This window comes from Felis catus, chromosome B1, assembly GCF_018350175.1.
Source record: "Felis catus isolate Fca126 chromosome B1, F.catus_Fca126_mat1.0, whole genome shotgun sequence".
Lineage (NCBI taxonomy): Eukaryota > Metazoa > Chordata > Mammalia > Carnivora > Felidae > Felis > Felis catus.
This window is the reverse complement of record NC_058371.1, coordinates 50,762,342-50,783,882: the sequence shown is the minus strand read 5'-3', so window position 1 is coordinate 50,783,882 and position 21,541 is coordinate 50,762,342. Positions and strand designations below refer to the sequence as shown.

The window sequence follows — 21,541 nt, the reverse complement described above, 5'->3', positions numbered from 1 at the left end:
GGTGGCCCCACCATCTCATTCACTGATGCAAGACACAGGCCCAAGAGGTAAGCAGCACAAGGGAGTGAGGCAGGATCCCAGGCTTTTCCATCTCTATATCCACATTCCTTTTACCATACAGTATGATGGGTCCCAACAGCACAGGCTTCGGGAACTGTCCCCTGCAAAAAGACTGGAAAATCCCCAGCTCCTATATTCTCGTCTCTGGCTTCTTAGAGTTGAACCAGAGACGTGCATTTAGAGAATCATTGGAAACTGTTCAGTGGCTCTTCCAAATGCTAGAGGCTGCCAGATGCCTCACAGTAGGCTGCTTCTCTTCTGAAAAGCACATAATCCCCTCCATGCTCCCTCTTCCTCCACCTTTTTAAAAAATTGTTTGCCAGCCAGTTTCCTGATTCTTTCATCCAAGTAGGCTCTTACCCTTCCTCCTCTAAGGTCCCCACATACTTTGTCTGGCCTTGCTCTATTCTGCCTTGTATTACAGTAATTTGTTGTCATAGATTTGGTTCCCCAGAGGCACACCCCCTAGAGGACGACTCAGGTACAATTCATTTATTAAAGAAAGGAATGGGTGGGGTTGGGGATAGGAGAGGAAAGCATAAGAAGCCAATCAATGCATAGCTTCAGGCAAAGACCCAGGCTCAGCCTCATCCCCAGGGACCTTTGGAGTCTAAATTATACCTAAATTTGTTCTTCTTGGGGCAAGAGGTTAAGGGCTGCTCTGAGAGATGTGAAATCCCAGGCAAGGAGCTCCGCAAATGTAGGCAGAGTACCTGTAGGCACACAGAAGCTGGAGAGGGAACAGAGACGGGAGGTCTCCGTAGAGCTCTGGAGGATTGCTGACATGGCCTCACATTGGTGCATTCACCTTATCTCCCGGGTTGAACTGTATTCCCCAAAAGGATATGCTGGGGTCAGAATCCCCAGTACTTCAGAATGTGACCTCCTTTGGAAATAGAGTATTGTAGATATAACTAGTTAAGACAAGGGCATACCAGAGTAGGGTGGACTCTTGATCCAACATGACTAGTGTTCACATGGGAACATGGAGACACAGGGGGAGAATGCCATGTGATGGTGGAGGCACACTGGAGTTATGTAGCTGTAACCCAAGGAATGGGAAGGCTTGCTGGTCACCTCTAGGAGCTAAAAAGGGGCAAGAAAAATTCTACCCATCATTTCAGGTGGAGCATAGCCCTACCGACACCTTGATTTGGGACTTCTGGCCTCCAGGACTGTGAGGGAATACATTTCTGCTATTTTAAGCCATCCAGCTTGTGGTAATTTGTCATGGCGGCCCTGGGGAACTAATCCGTTCCACTAGACTATACGTTCCTGGCAATCAGGCGACACCTTGCTCACTTTCCCCCTCAATGTCTGTTTATGGAAGGTGCTGAGCCAGAGGAAGTGAAGCACTTATTCTACTCATAAGTTCCCCAAAGCTGTGCCCCAGCCCTGTGTTGACTAAGCAACTCCTTTGACATACAAGTGTTAGGTAGGAAATGGGGTTCCATTTCCCTGGGAAATTAAGAGTCTTTTGCTCCCTCTATGTCTGTGTTATATTCTCGAAGGCCACTTGGGAGCCTCATTGGGGCTTGTATTGCTACTGATGATACCGAAATGTGTCAGTCCCAATCTTCTATAAGGGAATGAGCTGAACATGTCTCTTCTGTGCTCCCAGAGCACCCTGGAAAAACTTCACTCTTGGCTCTGCCCCAGGCTATTGAAGCGACTGGCTTGTGCTTCTCTCATCCCCCAAGACTGAGGATCCTGGTGGGGGTGGTCTTATTTCTGAACTCCTAATACCCAGTGTCTGGTAAATAATAGGATTTCTGTGCAAGTGCTGCACTAAACAAACCTGGCTATTCTATTCTGGCTACAGATTCTAGAAAATTTCTGGATAATCATAGCATTCCATTCCTTAGTCAGAGCCACCCAGGGTCTCAAAGAGGATTTTGTGTGTACGTTGTGTGTTTTATAGGCACGCTGCACTCACAGAGAGGCCAGAGAGCTGGCCCAATTCATTTCTTCACAGTTTATTATGTGGAAAAACATAAGCCTTCTGTTTTCCTGGGCTGTTAACTTGGCACCTCATTTCATGTATAAAACTTGCGTTAAAAGATACTACCTCTGTGAGTTAATCAGTCATATAAAGATCAAAACTACTTTATAGTACAAAGGACTCTCAGAGCTCATATCCTATGAAGAATGACTGCAGGCCAGGTGAGAGAGATGGGTGTCTGATCATTAATCCTCAAAACAACTTAATGAAGTTAGTATAAGACTCACCTCAAAGATGGTGAAACTGAGACTCAACAAGGTTAAGTGACAAGCCCAAGGTCACATAGCTGCTAAGGGTTGGAGCCCAATGTCTCTGACTAAAAGCCATGGTTTTTTCTAAAAACTCCATTCAGACTCTCAAAGTGACAGAATTCTAAAGGAAATAACCAACTGGTTTTCCCAAGAAGACTTGGAATCACTTGTTCAAATGGGTGGTGTTCTTCACAGCCATCCCTTGGAAAATTAAATAGCAGTTCTGATGATTTGTGGCTCTTCATTTCATTTGGGGAACGCTTCTTTGAAGATTCGGGGCTTCAGAACCTGAGGGACATCCTTTTAAGTATGATTTCTGGTGCCTAATCTTTAACTCTGAAGTCTTTCTGAGCAGATGATTAAACTAGTCATTAATGTCTTCAGTCAAAAATGTGGTTGGCTATAAAGATACAGGATTTCAGGCTGGATCTGGAGACAGCATGGACAAGCTTCTGCACCGGATTTGGAGCCAGGCAGAAGGAATATGATCATTATTATTATTATTATGGATCAAAAAAGACTTCTAGGGGCGCCTGGGTGGCTCAGTTGGTTAGACATCTGACTTTGGCTCAGGTCGTGGTCTCACAGTTCGTGGGTTTGAGCCCCACGTCGGGCTCTGGGCTGACAGAGCCTGGAGCATGCTTCGATTCTGTGTCTCCCTCCCTCTCTGCCCCTCCCCTGCCCTCAAAAATAAATAAACATTTTTTTTAAAAGGCTTCTAAAATTTTTTTGAATAATAGTAACACAATTGAAGATATAGACTCCAGAACATTCATCTAGGTGTTTAAGCTCTGGTACCTGTTACACGGGTCCAGGGGCAAGACAAGCAGTTCAAAGTGAATGCTTTGGTGTCTTCTGCATTCCAGTGGGTTGAATGCATTCCCACACTTTGCAGTGAGGTTGGCTCTTACAATAGTTGGAATAATAAAATAACGCCATATTCAAGTCCTGATCATTTCTTATCTGTTCATTACTGCTCTGTAGCACAATGAGTTTCTTGGAAAAAAAAAAAAGAATTGGGTCTCTATTACAATAAGAAAAGTGTGTCTTTACAAAGGACTGGTAAGTAACTGAGCATGGCCTCCTTCCCTGAGCGGGGCTGGCTCTGCACCTGAAGTGATTGCTTGAGTATTTATTGCAGAGTTTTATGCAGTCAACTGGCTGACCAGGATTCAGATCCTAAGAGAATTTTTTCATAAAACATATATTTCTTTTTCATTACGCTAGAAATATATGTTCCTTGTAGAAAAACTAGAAACTGCTGACAAGCAGAAATAATGCTTAAATCATGCATAATCCTGCCACCCAGAGATAAATACTGTTAATATATTTGGTGAATGTTCATTCAAGTGTCACTGTATATTTACCTATTTTTTACACAAATGGGATCACATTACACATGCAATATTATAACATGGTTTATTAACTAAGCAGTAGCATGAACATCTATGTCAATAAATGTACTTGTACAGTGCAGTTTTCAACAAATGGTGCATAATATTCCACTTAAATAACAACCCATATTTATCCAATCCTGTACTGTTGAACTATTGAGTTGTTTCAAAATCATGGTTTTGCTATTAGAAATGATACTATAATGAGGTCACCCTGGGAAGAGTGTGTTCCATGAGAAGAGGACAAGCAGGGACAAAATGGCCCTGGTGACAAGGATAGGCCCCTTGGGATGAAATGGAGCCCAAAGGACATGAAAGAGCAGTTAGAAAACAAAGTAGAATGGTGGTTGCCAAGGGCTTGGGGGTGTGTGGGGGGGGGTGGGGAACTGGTGTTCAAAGGGTATAGTGTTTCAGCCATGCAAGATAAAGTTCTAAAGATCTGATGTACAACATTGTTTTATTAAGAGGGCAGATCTCATGTTGTGTGTTTTTTAGCACAATAAAAATATATATATATATATATATATATATGATAAAGAAAGTAAGAAGGGAAGAAGAAGGGAAGGAAGGAAGGAAGGAAGGAAGGAAGGAAGGAAGGAAGGAAGGAAGGAACCAGAGAAGCAGAACTAAAACCAGGAGGGAAGGGTATTAACAGAAGTCAGTAGAGGTAAGAATTTCATAAAGAAGGGAGAGGTTTCTCAACATGGCAGTGTTTGCCACCACACCAGTAAATGGTCATTCATGGAATCAACTGGATATTCAATATATAATCCGTAAATGCAACTTCACAAAATTGTTTCACAAAACCCTTGAGTTTACCCCCCACAAAATGCAGCCATTACTGAACCACTTCATCATCCAATAGAGTTGGTTGATTCTACAGCCTGAAGACGCTTTCTGGAAACTCAGTTGCTGACTTCTTGGTCCATGACAGCCTATGTCAATGAACACAAGTGCTGTGTCTCATAAGCAATAACTCTCCTTTCTGGTGTTATAAATGGGTGTGGCCCCTAAATGATAGACCTCTACACTGTCCATTGCTTATTATACAACTACAGGGTCACCCATGCACAAATTGACCAAAACCTTCCCTGCTCCTATGGCTGTACCTTTACCATTGGCCTGGTTTCTTTCTTCAGGGGAGTTTTTATCATTTCCCATTAAATATTTAACATTTTCCATTGGAAATTATTGATTGTTTCAGTTACATCATGCATACATATTAGAAGATACAAACAATAAATAAAAATCCCTCCAAAATGCATGCATGCACAAACATAGGCCTGTGAACACAGGCCTCTTAAAATCAACCAACATCTCTGGTTTAAGACTTAATGTGTTCCTATGACGTTAGATCTTGTCCTTTAAAGGCTGATGCTTTCAGGACTTCCCAGTGGGGACCCAGGGTGGTAACTGCAAATGATATTTTGCAATCCAACCCTGGATTTGCCCAGGAGTTTCATTACTTTAGCACCAAAATTCCCAAGTCCTTGAAAATTTCAGAATTGTCAGTCACCATGCATGTGGCCCCAGTTAGTTTAGCTACTAGTTCTTTGTATGGAACCCCAACTAGAGGACTTCTTCTTATTCTGGATTTCATAACCCATTGATTGTGAATTAATCACTACCTCAGAAGGAATTACATGCAGTTTATTAGCAGTTAATATTTATAAGAAATTGTAAAAATATATAGAACAAATTACAAAAAAATGGCACAATCCTTGGGGTTCTGGCATGAACCCCTACCACCACTGTGGCTGACGTAGCTCTCACCCAGAAGTGACTTCTCAGTCCTACCCAGGTCTTCTTATATGCCTAGGATTGGTGTCATATATGATCCTTCTTCATCCATCCATTCAGTCTGTAAATTGAGTGCTTACTATGTGTGTGGCAATGTGCTGGGCACTAGAAATACAGCAGAAAACAAAGCTGTATCCCACCTGGTGGATTTACACAACAGCACAGTAGACTGATGTTAATTAAATAATCTCACAAATGAATATATAATTATTAATTGTGAGGAGTGCAATGCAGGAGAAATCTGGAATACAAAGAGTATAGCAGGAGACGCTGATTTAGGGTTGGAGATAGCATCTCCAAGGAAGAAACACGTAAGCTCACCATGAAGGCTGAGTAGAAATGCGTATTAAAACTCCTACCAGGGGCACCTGGGTGGCTCAGTTGGTTAAGTGTCTGACTTCAGCTCAGGTCATGATCTCACAGTTCATGAGTTCAAGCCTCACATCGGGCTCTGTGCTGACAGCTTGGGGCCTGCTTCAGATTCTGTGTCTCCCTCTCTCTCTGCTCCTCTCCTGCTTGTGCTCTCTCTCCCTCTCTCAAAAATAAACAAACTTTAAAATTTTTTCATTAAAAAATAAAGAAAACTCCCACCAGATTAAAAAGTTTAAAAGTCAGGGGCACCTGGGTGGCTCAGTCAGTTAAGTGTCGGACTCTTGCTTTCAGCACAAGTCATAATCTCATGGCTCATGGGTTTGAGCCCCACATGAGGTTCTGGGCTGACAGTGAGGAACCTGGTTAGGATTCTCTCTCCTTCTGTCTCTGCCCCTCCCCTGCCTCAAAAAAATAGTAAAAAAAGTTTTTAAATAAAAACAATTTAGCATTACCTGATAAAACTCTTGCACAAATGGACCAGGAAATATGTATAAAATGTCCATAGCAATACAGTTCTTAAGAGGAAAAAAACTAGAAACAACTCATTTGAAGGTGAGAGGTGGAAACTGAATGGGTCAAGAATGACTTGTCCAGGTTGGGCTGGGGCAGCTGGGTGCACAGGGTTGCCTAGCCACCTGCTTTCCCTGCAGGTCCCACAAGAGTCCATTTGCTTTTTGGTTTTGAAGTGCTCTTGGTTGCTGTCTGCAACTGCTCAAAAATCACTCTACCTGCTTGTGCCTCAAAAACATTAAGGGCATTTTTATTGCTCCAGTGATTTCTCTGTTGCCTTTCAAAAAAGCCAAGAAATGCCGGAAATGTTGTGGAGGTAATTCCCCTCCAATGCCAGAGGACTCCATTACTGGCCCTCACTCTGCCCAGCCTCCAAATGTCCTCAGGTGTAATGGCCTTTAATTCCAAGTGCAGCCTGAAGGACTGACCCATCACACAGCAGCCAGTTTTTCTATGATTATGCCCTGTCTCCCACCATGAAACTTCCCTCACTCATCACCCCGCCCCCTTCCCTCACTGCAGCTAGAGTTAAGAGCAGCCACCTGCTGCCCCATGGGATTTAACTACTTTACTCTTTCATGCCTTCTTACATGTGTGGGTTACATATGCAGCTTGGTACTTAGATCTATATGCCTGTCTACAGTATTATGAATATGAATGGATTGAATCATCTGCTATTGAATACACTGGCTTATAAGGTGTCACTTCCATAGGTCATTTTGTTTTCCATGTTGATCAAGCCTGAAGGATTAATGGGAAGGAATGCTATATTGAAATGCCTTACAAGAAACTGCTTAAGGAGATGAAACCATACACAAGACTTCAACATGACTACTTACACATCGCCTTGTATGAGGCAATCACACTGTCATTCCTAAAAAAAACAGTTCCCTATTAACCTTGCTTATACTAAGCAATAGTTAGTGCTGAAAATAGTTTTAACAAAGAGGGTACAGACTATGCCATGTGCTCTGAACAGACTTTTACAGCAAAAGACTACATGTAAGGGTAAAACATGGTAGTCTGCTCAGCATAATCCATGATGGGGATCAACGTTTTTTTTGAGAAGTTATACAAAATCTTGGCCAAATGTGCCCAGGTATTTTACAGTCTCACCTGAGAAGTCTTCCAAGATGATCAGAGATTTCTTGTGATAACTCAAAGTACTACTAGTCCCAGCTCAAAACCTTGAGGGAAACAGTAGATCTTTTCTGGCCATGAAGAGAAGTATGAGGGGACTCTCCCAGCATTTCTATACCCAGCACTTGTGATAACATGGAGATGGTAAAGTCTTCTGTTCATAAAGGGAGAGGAGAGCCCTGTATGCCAAGGGTCATAGTCATTTAAAATGCATGGTTTTGTTCTTTTCAGTTTCTTGATACACACATTTCTATGATGACACCTATTTTCTTAGGCTAAATCAGTCTCGAGATGATCAGTGATCACATGCACAGCCTCTTTTTCTGCTGCTGCTCTTAATGGTAGGTAAATCATTCTTGCAAATAAAATTGATATTACTAAATTTTAACACATAGAATACATTATAAATATCCTATGAGTGATGTTCTAAGAAATAACAAGTTTTGAAACCCAAATAAGTCCTTAAATTGGCAATACCAACACATGATTCTGTGTAGTGCTATTAAACTTACTAGGATATCCGAATGTTATACTATTCAAACACTCCCCAATAATATTGACTGATGTTTTCCAACAGTTGAATATTATCTACAGACTATAGTTTTTTTCTTCTTTTTAAGTTATTTTATTTTATTTTATTTTATTTTATTTTATTTTATTTTATTTTATTTTTGAGAGAGCAAGAGTGAGAGGGGGAAGAGAGAAAGAGAGAGAGAGGTGCAAGAAAATCCCAAGCAGCCTCAGCACTGTCAGCAAGGAGATTTGGGGCTTGATCTCACAAGAACCGTGAGATCATGACCTGAGTAGAAACCAAGAGTCCAATGCTTAATCGACACCCCCAGACTATAGTTTTTTATAAATATTTTACAAAAAAAAATGCAAAGAGAATAAGATGTGAAAATTGTCATAGAATATTTAAGTATGAAATTAGAAATTGATCTCAAATCCAAATTGGCAAAAGTAATATTGATTTCAATGGCAATACCAAAATAGGGAAAAACAAATTATTTTTAACATTAAAAAAGGAAATAAGTTTAAATGAAGCAGCACAAACCCTGATATCCAACTTGGAGATGCTTTTGGATGCACCCTTAAATATTCCTACCAATATTGATGTAAAATGAAAGAAATTTCTCTACGTCTGAAATATTTGTCATAAAACAGAGATCAAAACTACTGGAAAGGACAATTCATGTGTAGTGTGCTTTAAAATTTTTATTTTAGGATGACAGCTTTTAAATATTAAATATTTGTAGTATCTTTCAAACTGTTAGAGGGGTTTTTTTTTGGCCTTTATTTGGTGCCAATGGTCCCTTTCTACTATCAAATGTTTATATCAAGAAAACATTGTTCTGTGTGTTATTGAAATGTATAATCTGTTAATAATATATCAGTTTATATAAAACAGTCATTTATTACATGGGGTATATTTTCTGTATAGAAAACCTCTATATATATAACACCATCACAGAAATTCACTATTTATTATTATGGTTGCTTATTATTTTTAACCTTATAAATAAACTGTGAAAAAGTACAATATAAGGTTTGGCTTTGGGAATTCCTGGAAATCCCCAGGGATTCTAACTTCTCATTCTTTAATTCTAAATACTCACATCTGTCATAAATTTGGAAATTCTATTTCCTGTACATTTTAAAATAGAAACTGTATATATTTAAGGTGTAAAACATGATGATTTGACCTACATCTATATGGTGAAATGATTACTACAGTCTAGCTAATGAATGTATCTCCTTTTCATAGTCTCCATGATTTTGTTTGTGGTGAAAGAATCTGAAATCTATTCTTTTAGAAAATTTGCAGTATTCAGTACAATATTATTAACTATAGTCACCGTGCTATACATTAGATCGCTAGACTTATTCTTCCTATATAACTACAACTTTATGTCCTTTAATCAAAATCTCCCCATTACCTCTCACTCCTTGACCCTAGTAATCACTATTCTACTCTCTGTTTTATATTCATTTGACTTTTTTAGATTCCACATATCGGTGAGATCACATAGTTTCTTCCTTTCTGTATCTGCCTTATTTCACTTAGCAAAACACCCTCCAGTTTTATTCATGTTGTCACAAAGGGTAAGATCTTTTTTCTTTAAGGCTGAAAAATATTCTATATACATACCACAGTTTCTTTGTCCATTCATCCATCAACATATGTTTAGGTTGTTTCCATATGTTGGCTACTGCAAATAATGCTGCAATGAACATGAGAGCACAGATACCTCTCTAAGGTGCTGATTTCAGTTCTGTTGAGTATCCAGACAGGAGATTGCTGGATTATATGGTAGTTCTATTTTTAGTTTTTGAGGAACCTCCATGCTGTTTTCCATAATAGCTGTACCAATTCACATTGCCACCAACTGTGCACAAGGGTTCCCTTTTCTCCACATTCTCAACAACACTTCCCAGCTCTTCTCTTTGTGATGACAGCCATTCTAACAGGTGCAAGGTGATATCTCATTGTGGTTTTCACTTCCTTCTCCCAGATGATTAGTGATGTTGAGCGCCTTTTCATGTACTTGTTGGCCATTTGTATGCCTTCTGTGGAAAAAATATCTATTCAGTTCCTTTGCCATGTTTTAATTGGGTTGTTTGTTTTTTGATATTGAGTTGTAGGAGTCTCTTATATAGTTCAGATGTTAACCCCTTGTCAGATCTACAGTTTTTCCTGCTCATTTACTAATGCCACACAATGCATCAGAAAGTTTGCACAAGAGTCTAACCCATTTGTTCAGGTGAACTTTATTTGCATATGGGTATATAATAGGTGTATGGTCTTACTATATACTACCTATCTGAAGAATTCACTGGAATTGAAAAATTACTTTCTGAAAACTAGAATTTTCAGGAAATTCTTTCAAGTGGCCAAATATTAGTACTACTTAGTGATTATACAAAATAATTAATAACACATTATATTTCAATGTTTGAGATTTTGAAGAAGGTAAAATTTTCTGATGAGTTTTTTTAACAGTTTAAGAAACTTTATTCATGAATTCCTCCATTATGATGTCATCATCATGGATAACAACATGGATTCTGCTAGAAAGAAAAGCACATTCTTCATAGCAGATAAAGATGTGGTTTAAGAAATACTCTTGTTCAGGGGCGCCTGGGTGGCTTAGTCGGTTGAGCGTCTGACTTCAGCTCAGGTCATGATCTCATGGTCCGTGAGTTAGAGCCCTGCGTCGGGCTCTGTGCTGACAGCTCAGAGCCTGGAGCCTGTTTCAGATTCTGTGTCTCCCTCTTTCTCTGACCCTCCCCTATTCATGCTCTCTCTCTGTCTGAAAAATAAATAAATGTTAAAAAAATTTAAAAAACAGAAATACTCTTGTTCAAATTATAAACACATTTTCTCATAAAAACTAAAATGAAAAATTATTTAGCAAAGCAGATGAGTCCAGTTGATGAATCTACATAAGGCTAGGGGTGCTACTGAGTTAATATTTGTCACTGTGCACTGTAATTTATCATAACTTTATTGTAGCCCCCTTGCTAGTAGGATCTCAAGAACAGTGACTAACTGCTCTATAATAAATATTAAATAATAATAGTCTCTATATTCAAATTTATTCCTACCCCTCCAATTAGGGTGAGATTTCTATAACATGAAAAATATTATCTTATTCCAGATTCCCTAGAAAGCAGAGCCTGAGACAAGGATTGAGTTTTGGTGCTTCATTTGATAGCTGCAGTGCCAGGGAAGTTAGAGAGAGAAAAGGGATAAGCTGTGAGGATATAAAGTTGACTACTCAGTAGATATAACCACTGGGCCAGAGTCTCTAGACAGGCTAATACAGAGAAACTGTGGCTTGGGACCAGCCATGGGAAGCAGTAATGAGCAGTAATTCATCTACCCAGCTCCTTCCCATCTCTTATTTCCTTCTGTTAGTCAAAGTTTGCCCCAGTGGGGACTTAACCCATCTGAATTTTTCAGTTGCATCTTCTAGCCTCTTTGGCTGGTGCTTTAAAAATGAGATCCCATGCCCCACCACACAGCATCTCATCCATGATCTATAGGAGGGTGAAAAGACAAAAACTCAGGGGGGTGACTGATCAGTCTGGTTGTGCATCAGGCCCCAGTGACTGGCCACGTCCAGGTAATGGAGCCATGCAGCCCCAGAGGGGGAAGGCCAGAGCAGCAGCTGAAGTAGAACAAGCAGCTGAGGACTCGAATGTGACAGCATTGAGTCTTTGTTTCTTTTTTTTCTTTTTTTTTTAATTTTTTTTTCAACGTTTATTTATTTTTGGGACAGAGAGAGACAGAGCATGAACGGGGAGGGGCAGAGAGAGAGGGAGACACAGAATCGGAAACAGGCTCCAGGCTCTGAGCCAGCAGCCCAGAGCCCGACGCGGGGCTCGAACTCACGGACCGCGAGATCGTGACCTGGCTGAAGTCGGACGCTTAACCGACTGCGCCACCCAGGCGCCCCAAGTGACAGCATTGAGTCTTAGAAGGAGTATGAGATGTGCCTGATATGAGTATTTTATATCAGTTTCAAGTATTGTCTTTGACAGAGTGTTACAGGCTAAAGTATCCCCCCACCAAAACTTGTATGTTGAAGTCCTAGCTCCCCGGAGCCCTCTCACAATGTGACTGTATTTGGAAATAGGGTCTTTAAAGAGGTAATTAAGGTTAAATGAGGTCATTAGGGAGACTGTGATCCAACATAACTAGTGTCCTAATAAGAAGAGGACATTAGGACACTGGCACACACAGAGAGAAGGCTATATGAATACAAAGGGAGAAGATGACCATATGCAAGTCAAGGAGAGAAGCCTCAGAAAAAACCAACTTGCTAGCACCTCGATTTGGTCTTCCAGCTTCCAGAACTGTGAGAAAACAAACCTCTATTGTGTAAGCCACTGTCTATTGTATTTTGTATGACAGCTCTAACAAACTAATACACATAGATCAGAAATCAGCCATATCAAATTCCACCCTGCTTTTCTTCCAAGTCTGTCACTTGTTTACATTCCCTTGAGGCCAATTCCTAGAGTAGTCAAATTATTAACTCTCTGAATCTACCAGAATGAATGGGCCATCTTATTTTTTTTTTAATCAAAATGGGAGCCTCCAATAAAGTACTAGATGCTTTTGCTAGTAGAATGCAACAATATATTCAAATAGGCACTGTGTGTTTTAATGAATAATTTATTTATTGCACTGGTATTAGCTCTACAATTATCTTACTACCCCTTACTGGGACATAGCAATAATTATTCATGTATTAGTGTACTGATTATTGAGACTGTGGAGCAACTTCAATCAAGTCAATAAAAGAAATAAATAAAATAATATAAGTTATGATATGTTCTTTAAAAAAACAACTAGAATTTGTAGAATCCACAGTGAAGCCTGATACAAAAACAAACTGGAAAAGCAAAATTGGCTAAAATACCAAACATTTACATGGCTGTGATGAATGTCAACGTCATACAATTATTGGTTTATTCAGTCCAGTTGATGCTTTGGGCGGTCAAAAAAATCATGTGAATTGAACAAAATACATGTAAAATAATCAAAGATGGGAGATCAAGGGAGGTTACTGTGCAGTGAACAAGAAAACAGCAAACCAAAACACTGTTTTATTTATACATTTTAACAGATGATGTAGTAATGCCCTACAAACTCTTTAATTAGGCTCATTTACATGTTTTATGCTGTTTTATATTATATTATATCTTTCCCCCCTTTCTCTATCTTTCAGCCATTTCTTCTTTTGGAAATTCCTGCACTATTTTTCTCATGTCTCACATTGTACATCTCATAATTGCATTTTATTGCTTCTCTGCCTGGGCAAGCTATTTTGAATCGTATCAACATTCATTTGAGTACCTTTGTAGGAGGCACTGAGTTAGTGGGAGGAGAAAAATAAACCAAGCTAGTCCCTTATCCTCCAGGTATTTACTATCTAGAATGAACAAGCACTGAGAGGTTAGAACCAAATCTGTTTAACTTGTGTACAGTTCCTGCTAATACTAGAGCAGGAATTAAAGGTAAAGTCATTTGACCCCTCTTCCAGTGCCTTCTCACCACCTCCCACCACCACATAGCTGCCCTTCAACAGTAAAATGGATACATAAACTGTGGTAGAGTCATACAATGGATGAAGCAATGCGGATGAACATCTACAACCACATCCAACAATACGGATGAATTTTGCATACACAATGTTAAAAAAAGAAACCAGACATCAAAGGGTGCCTACTGTATAATTCATGTATATAATGCATAAAAGCAGGCAGAACTATGGTGTTAGAAGTCAAGAAAGTGGTTATTCTGGGGGTGAATTGTGGGAAGCAGTGAATAGTTAGGAACATGAGGGGGTATATGTTCTGGAATGCTGGGGATGTTCTCTCTTGGTCTGAGTACTGGTTAAACAGGTGTGGTCAGTTTGTGAAAATTCATTGAGCTGTGCACTCACTTTTCTATATGGATTATACTGCCACACAAAGTTTTAAAAAATATTATCAAATTATGCCCAGCAATACAAAGTTTTTCTAATATTGATAATAGTTTCTAGCCCTAAGTTTTCTTGATTTTCATGGGAACAGATAAGAATAATATTTCTTCATGACAAATCTTGAAGACAGAGGAATTACTTCATTCGAAAATGTGTAAGAGGGTCTTGTAGCAAAGTCCCCTCTACAGATGGGCTGAAAGAGGAATCTGTGCAACATAATTGATCAAGTTTTGTATCCTCTGCCCATTCCAACTGATAAGCTAAAAACCACGGGAAATTAGGATAAAAAAACCAGTTAAGTGTATTTTGAAAGGCAGCAAAGGGCACTGTGGCAACAAGAACTCCAAGTATGATACTAGATGAACGAAGTACATGTGTTCTTAAATTATTTATATTTGATGAAGAAAAATTCTCTTTGAAAAACATTCACCTCTTCTGTGCTAGCACCCATAAAGCAAGAGAGATCTAATGGACCCTCCACTAAGTGGGAAATGAACAACTTGTGAATATAAAAAAAAACCAAGTACCTTGTTTAACCTAGCTACACAAAAGAAATATACATGGAGTCAATTGGGTCAAACAAGCTGTTTAAAAAAAAAAAAAGTCCCCTTAAGGAACAACACAACAAAAAGGGAAATCAATTGAATTTTACAAGCTAGAGGAGTGTGTTATACAATTTAAGAGCTATATTTAATTGGTAGGATTGAAAGTCTGCACTTTCCTTCCATATATCTATTGTATTTATTATATTAGCATATTGTATTTAAAAGCAATCCCATGGGCCCCAGTTGCAAAAACACAACAACAAGAATGTCGAATTACATCAACCCAAAGTAAGCATCTTAAAGCCTGATTAGATACATACTAAATCATGACATGACAGATATAAAATGAATCCCTAGTCCATCCTTGATTTCAAACAAGGACTTATGAAAATGGTTCTGAATATAAAATTATGGAAAACATTACAGTACATCAAAGCAAAGCAAGTTTAATTAGGCTTAGTTTGATAATTGCTGAAAACAAAGAACCTGCCTCACAGCGTGGCTGGTGTAAAATCCAGCAATAAGTCCAGTTGATCCAAATTAAAACCGCCCTATCTACCATCCCACATGAATCCTTTTATCTGAAGTCTACAGAGAACAAAGAATTACAATCCAGCTCAGAATGACAGAGGGTCCCTGGTTTTTTCATCAGGATTTGCTTTGGCTAAAACCTGACTATGTATGTTTCGCTTCTCTGTTTTAAAAATGTAACATACAAGGACTCTAAGGTAAAAGCCAAGAGACTAACCAGCACTAGCAAAAAGCTGGTTGCAAATCAGGGCATTTCTTCATCATACTTAGATCCGTAGAATCCATTTCCACCTTTCCCCACAAAGGTGTCACAGGGAAGAAAATTCATCACCTTGCAGCCAAATTCTTTTCTGAATGATTGATTCTTTAGATGCGGAATGTAGAAATGGATCTTTCAGGAGAATTATAAAACTTCCCCCAATAAGGAGATTAAAAACATCATGAAATTAATTGGGTCACACGGTTATTGCTATACTAATTTTTCAGAGTGGAAAACTGTAACAGGAAATCTGGAAGCCTAAAAGGAAGTCAGAGGTGGAGGTGGAACGCCCTCGAATTTCCTGTCTTCCCTGCCTGGTTCAGGCCCTCATAACCTACCAGCAGGATGGTCACTGAGGTCTCCTCTCTGGTATCCCTGACATTGGGGCTCCTCTGGCCACCCATGTGCAATACCCTCCCCCAAATTCTTATTCTAATAAATAAATATACTTGTGTTGCCTGCCCACTTATAGAATTCCACTGAAATTTAAAAAATTCAATCTTCATATGAAAACCAGTCAACCTCACTCATAATAAAAATGCTAATGAAAGCAGCAATTAATATCATTTTTAGTTATCAAATGGGCACAAATGTCAAACAAAAAAATGATTAGGACTGTAAGAGAGTTACAGAAGAGGCACTTTTGTAAATACCTCTAGTGAAAGCATCAATTAGTATAGCCTTTTTGAAAATCAATCTGGCTATATAAAATCATGAGCATTAAAAGAGAAAAGAAGTCCTATGCTTTGACCCTACTTCTAAGATTTTATCCTAGAAAGTAGTCAAAGTTATGAATGAAGATTTATGTAGAAAAACAGTGATGACAAGTTAAAATTTCCATCCTTAGCAGAAGCAATGTAAAACTCCAACATTAAGAAAATAGTGGCCAGGAGGCCACCTCAGGACAGACTGGACACCTGTCTCAATCCATTTAGGCAGTAGAGTGAGTGGCTTGTAAACAAAAGAAATTTGTTTCTCACAGTTCTAGAACCTGGGAAGTCCAAGATCAAAGTGCAAGCAGATTCTGTGTCTCATGAGAACCCACTTCCTGGTTCATAGCTGACCATCTTCCCACCGTGTCTTCACATGGTAGAAGGCATAAGGGAGCTGTCTGGGGTCTCCTCTATAAGGGCATGAATCCCATTCATGAGGACTCTACCCTCTTGACCAAATCACATCTCAAAGGCTTCACTTCCCAATATCATCACTTTGGGGGTTAGGATTTCATCATGTGACTTGAGGGGGGGGTGAGGGTGAGGTCACAAACATTCAATCTATAGCAACGCCACAGGGCAGAACTCTGGGGAGAAGAAATTCTACATCTAGAATTAGCTGTGCATACATTGACTAGTGTCCAGAGTAAGAAAAGAAGTGAAGCTGAGTACAGGCCATGAGTACAGCCATACATGAGCAGGAGGAACTTGCCTCAGTCTGCAATACCCTGAAAAGTTGCTAATGCAGCATTCAAAATATATATTGACTTTTTAGTAATGTATATACATAGCAAAGAATTCAAGTAACGTAGAATATGCAAATGTGAAGTTTTAGCTCAAACACCACCACATGAAATAAATCATTATTAATGTATCTTTTTAAGGTTTTATTTATATTTGAGACAGAGAGAGAGGGAGAGTGTGCAAACGGGGGAGAGACAGAGAGAGAGGCAACAGAGGATCTGAAGCAGGCTCTGCACGGATAGCAGAGAGCCCAGTGTGGGGCTTGAACTCATGAATGGTGAGATTATGACTCAGCCGAAAGTAGACGCTTAACAAACTGAGCCACCCAGGTGCCCCATAATATTAAAGTGCACATCACCTCAGCAGCTCTCCATGTGTGCATAAACTGGATAGGGGCGCCTGGGTGGCTTAGGCGGTTAAGCGTCCGTCTGGCTCCTGGTTTGGGCTTAGGTCATGATCTCACTGTGGGTGGGCTTGAGCCCCACATCCAACTCTGCACTGACAGCACAGAACCTGCTTGGGATCCTCTCCCTCTCTCTCTGCCTCTCTCCTTCTCACACACATGTTCTCTCCCTTTCTCTCTCAAAATAAATAGACAGTTAAAAAATTTTAAATAAACTGGATATAAGAAATACTTTTATAAAATTAGGATCAAATATAAAGAAAATCATACACTTTTTCTTGTTTAAATGCTGCTCATCATTTTTAAAAAACTTTCTCTGGCGTCTTATTTTGTTTTGACTTTTTAACGTGGTCATTCATTCCATCAGGTACTGTAGGAGTAAGAGCTTATGATCTAGTTTTACTCTATCTTCTTTACAAAGGTGTCCCATACTTCTGCTTATGACAAATCTTGGTGCTGGCTCACACATCTCTAAACCACTAAAACTGATTAGTGTTTCTAACTCAAGAAACTTCCTTTATTAGGGACAAAGACAGGCTTATATCTGTATCACATGTTGTCAGGGTTAAGACCAAAATAGAATCAGAGTTGAGAAAAGAGACCTATTCTTTTACTTAAGTCCATGTTTAACAACAACAATAACAAAGTGGCTACTAGATCTCTAAAGCAATAAATGTTGTCTGTTACTGGGGAGTCTGCCCAATCTATTTTATAATGGCTCTTCAGGACCATTATTTAGAGTCCCCTGTTGCTCTGATCCCGCTTTAAGTGTCCCCGTGTTATAAGCAACTGGAGTTACAAGATCTTGAAGTAATCATTCAATTAGTGTTTACTGAGTACCTACTACGTGCTCAATTCTGCACCTGCTGCTTTGGGAGAAAAACGAAAAGTCAAGTCTCTGCCCTCACAGAACCTCCCAGTTGGGGAGATAAGGTGTGTTCCTTCAAAACAGGAACGTAACAGCTCAAAACAGGAGAGCAGTGCTCCACTCTGGCCTCCAACTGAGCCTGAGGTTTGATGAGATTGATTACATCCATGGGGAGGGCCCCAAGAGGTCATTTTGTCCAACTTCTCACACTGAAGCACTCATCATAAATGCCTGTTTGTTGAGTAGCCATTGCTGGTCGTTAACTGATACCTGCAAATGACAGTTTTAAAGTGGGAAATTATTGAGCTCTTTGTGTGTAAAAGGTTTCTGAACTACCCATTAGTCAACCAGTTCTCCCTCCGAAGCACATAAAACTGTCATTTTTGAGTCACACTGAGTAAACCACAAGCTACCTTGACTCACGGGGACAAAAATTAATTTATGTTGAATGAGAGGTTAGATATGCCCATCTCTGCTACCATTGTAGTTTTTCAAAAACTTAATGTGGACTTATCACTCGTGAGTTAAAAACCAACATTTTTTAACATAAATGTCAGCGAAGGCGGCAATCCAACCTAAAAGGAAGTGTGCAACCAACTGTGGGTTCAAAATCCACCTTTGCCATTTCCAGCTCTGTGACCTTGCACCAAAGGCTTCTCATCAGCAAAATAGGACTATGAAGACCTCCCTGTTGAGGCCATTGTGAGGATAAACATAATTGTGCAGGGAAAGCACTCGTCACTGCTCAGTAACTGTGGAGTGTTTTCCTTTCTTTATGTGAGAGCTTCTCTCTGTTTATGGCCTTATTGGGACCCCTAAATTTTAGTGTCTAATATCTCATTCACTTTAGGCTTTTGGCTGGGAGGAGGCCTAGGTGCAACTCTCTTCGGTTATCCCAAACCCTGGTTCGTCCCACGCTAGCCACCTCCACCACGCTGCCTAAGTTCAACCCCAAAGAGATCAAAGGCATATACCTGAGGTGCACAGGAGGGGCAGTCCATGCCACATCTGCCCTGGCCCCGAAAATCGGTCCCCTGGGTCTGTCTCTAAAAGAAGTTTGTGATGACATCACCAACGCAACTGGTGATGGGAAGGGTCTGAGGATGACAGTGAAACTGACCATTCAGAATACACAGGCCCAGATTGAAGTGGTACCTTCTGGCTCTGCTCCGATGATCAAAGCCCTCAAGGAACCGCCAAGATACAGAAAGGAGCAGAAAAACATCAAGCACAGCGGAAACATCACTTCTGACAAGATTATCAACATTGCCTGACAGACGCAGCACCGATCTCTAGCCAGAGAACTCTCTGGAATCACTAGAGAGATCCTGGGGACTGCCCAATCTGTGAGCTGCCATATTGATGGCCACCACCCTCATGACATCATAGATGACATCAACAGTGGCACAGGGGAATGCCCAGCTAGTTAAGAACTACAAAGGAAAATATTTCAATAAAGGATCATAAAGACTTCAAAGGTAGAGAGAGTACTGAGATTAATGAGGACTTCATGACGAATATAAAAAAAGTAGAGCTGGGGGCCGCCTGGGTGGCGCAGTCTGTTAAGCGTCCGAATTCAGCCAGGTCACGATCTCGCGGTCCGGGAGTTCGAGCCCCACATCAGGCTCTGGGCTGATGGCTCGGAGCCTGGAGCCTGTTTCCGATTCTGTGTCTCCCTCTCTCTCTGCCCCTCCCCCGTTCACGCTCTGTCTCTCTCTGTCCCAAAAATAAATAAAAACGTGGGAAAAAAAATTAAAAAAAAAAAAAAGGAAAGCTAGGCAGATGAGTTTAAAATTGTTGCTATGTTGATTACTCTATTGCACTGTTACTTAAATCATAAATAAATTAGCCAGCCATGTATATCATTTATCAATGATCAAATAAATGGTAATATATAATTTTTGTTAATCAGATTAAAGGAGACACGGCAACTGAATGCAGCAACCAATCCTATACTGGCAGAAAAAAAAGAAATATGCTGTAAAAAACATTATTGTGTTGATTGACAAAACTGGAATTAGGATGGGATATTAGCTATAAAGTATTCTATCAATGTTAACTTTGCTGAGCTTGATAACTGTATTATGTTAAGATAAGAGAACATCCTATTTTTAGAAAATATACATTGAAATATTGAAGGGTAAGGACTGGGATGTATGCCACTCACTCTCAAACAGTTCAGGAAAAAAATGTGTATATATATATATGTATATGTATATACATACAGAGAGAGAGAAAAAGAGAATGATAGAGCCAATGAGGTAACATGTTAAGTAAAGGTAAATCCATATAAAATGTAATCAGGTCTTCTTTGTACTATTCCTATTCTTGAAACTTTTCTTCAAATTTTCAGTTATTTTCAAAAGAATTATATAGTATTTTTTATCACTTTTACTTTGAAGATTTGGGATAAAGTGCCTTGATCAAATATTTAAGGTCTAAACAAAAATGACTTTTTGAAACAAAAATCTACCATTTGACACTTTTCTCTTTTTAAGAAAATCAAATTTTATTTATCCAGAATGTAGGAAAAGGGAATTTAATGAGCACCTAATGTGTTCTAGGTTCTTTACAATCTGATCAATACTCATCAGAAGACTTCAAGGTGGATTTTATCCCCATTTTCCAAGTGATAAAACTGGGTTCAAAGAACTCAAAGTTCCCAAGGTAAAGTGGAAACTGGATTCGAATCCAGATCTATTTAATATCTATAGTATTGGAGTGCCTGGGTGGCTCAGTTGTTTAAACGTCTGACTTCGGCCCAGGTCACGATCTCACGGTTCATGAGTTCAAGCCCCATGTCAGGATCTGTGCTGACAGCCTGCTTCAGATTCTGTGTCTCCCTCTCTCTCTGCCCCTCACCCGCTCACACTCTGTCTGTCTGTCTCTCTCTCTCTCTCAAAACTCAATAAACATTAAAAAAAATTTAATATCTATAGTGTCAAATCAAATATTCATCAGCAAATACTTATAAGGTAAGAAAATATCACGATCATCTCATTATTTATATGTAAAATTAAAATGCACTCATATAAAACTATCATACTTGATATTTTATTTTATTTTATTTTTTATTTATTTTTTTATTTTTTTTTCAACGTTTATTTATTTTTGGGACAGAGAGAGACAGAGCATGAACAGGGGAGGGGCAGAGAGAGAGGGAGACACAGAATCGGAAACAGGCTCCAGGCTCTGAGCCATCAGCCCAGAGCCTGACGCGGGGCTCAAACTCACGGACCGCGAGATCGTGACCTGGCTGAAGTCGGACGCTTAACCGACCGCGCCACCCAGGCGCCCCCATACTTGATATTAAACAAACACTGGTTAATGTTTATCCTTTACCTAGATTATCCTAAAGGCATAGTTTGGATTATTTGCATTAAGTGCCTTGTCTTACATGTCCCTTCTGAAGCTTTGATGAGCGAAGTCAATCACCAAATAAAGAAGCTGAATCA

At 39.6% G+C, this 21,541-nt stretch overlaps 1 protein-coding gene and 1 long non-coding RNA gene across 2 annotated transcripts; one reads left to right on the top strand and one right to left on the bottom strand.

Moving 5' to 3' along the window:
- Nucleotides 1-6,230: 6,230 nt before the first annotated feature.
- LOC123384864 lies at nt 6,231-16,903 on the bottom strand. The gene is made up of 3 exons (XR_006596550.1): nt 16,339-16,903; nt 9,679-10,097; nt 6,231-7,708 (listed from the first exon to the last, which is right to left on the bottom strand). It is a non-coding gene; the product is annotated as an uncharacterized LOC123384864 (long non-coding RNA).
- A 2,016-nt stretch (nt 16,904-18,919) lies between these two features.
- LOC109499349 (60S ribosomal protein L12-like) lies at nt 18,920-19,562 on the top strand (the record flags this gene model as incomplete). Its single annotated transcript, XM_045056718.1, has 1 exon — nt 18,920-19,562. A coding segment is annotated over one exon (441 nt), but the record flags the coding sequence as incomplete, so codon positions are not given.
- Nucleotides 19,563-21,541: the final 1,979 nt, after the last annotated feature.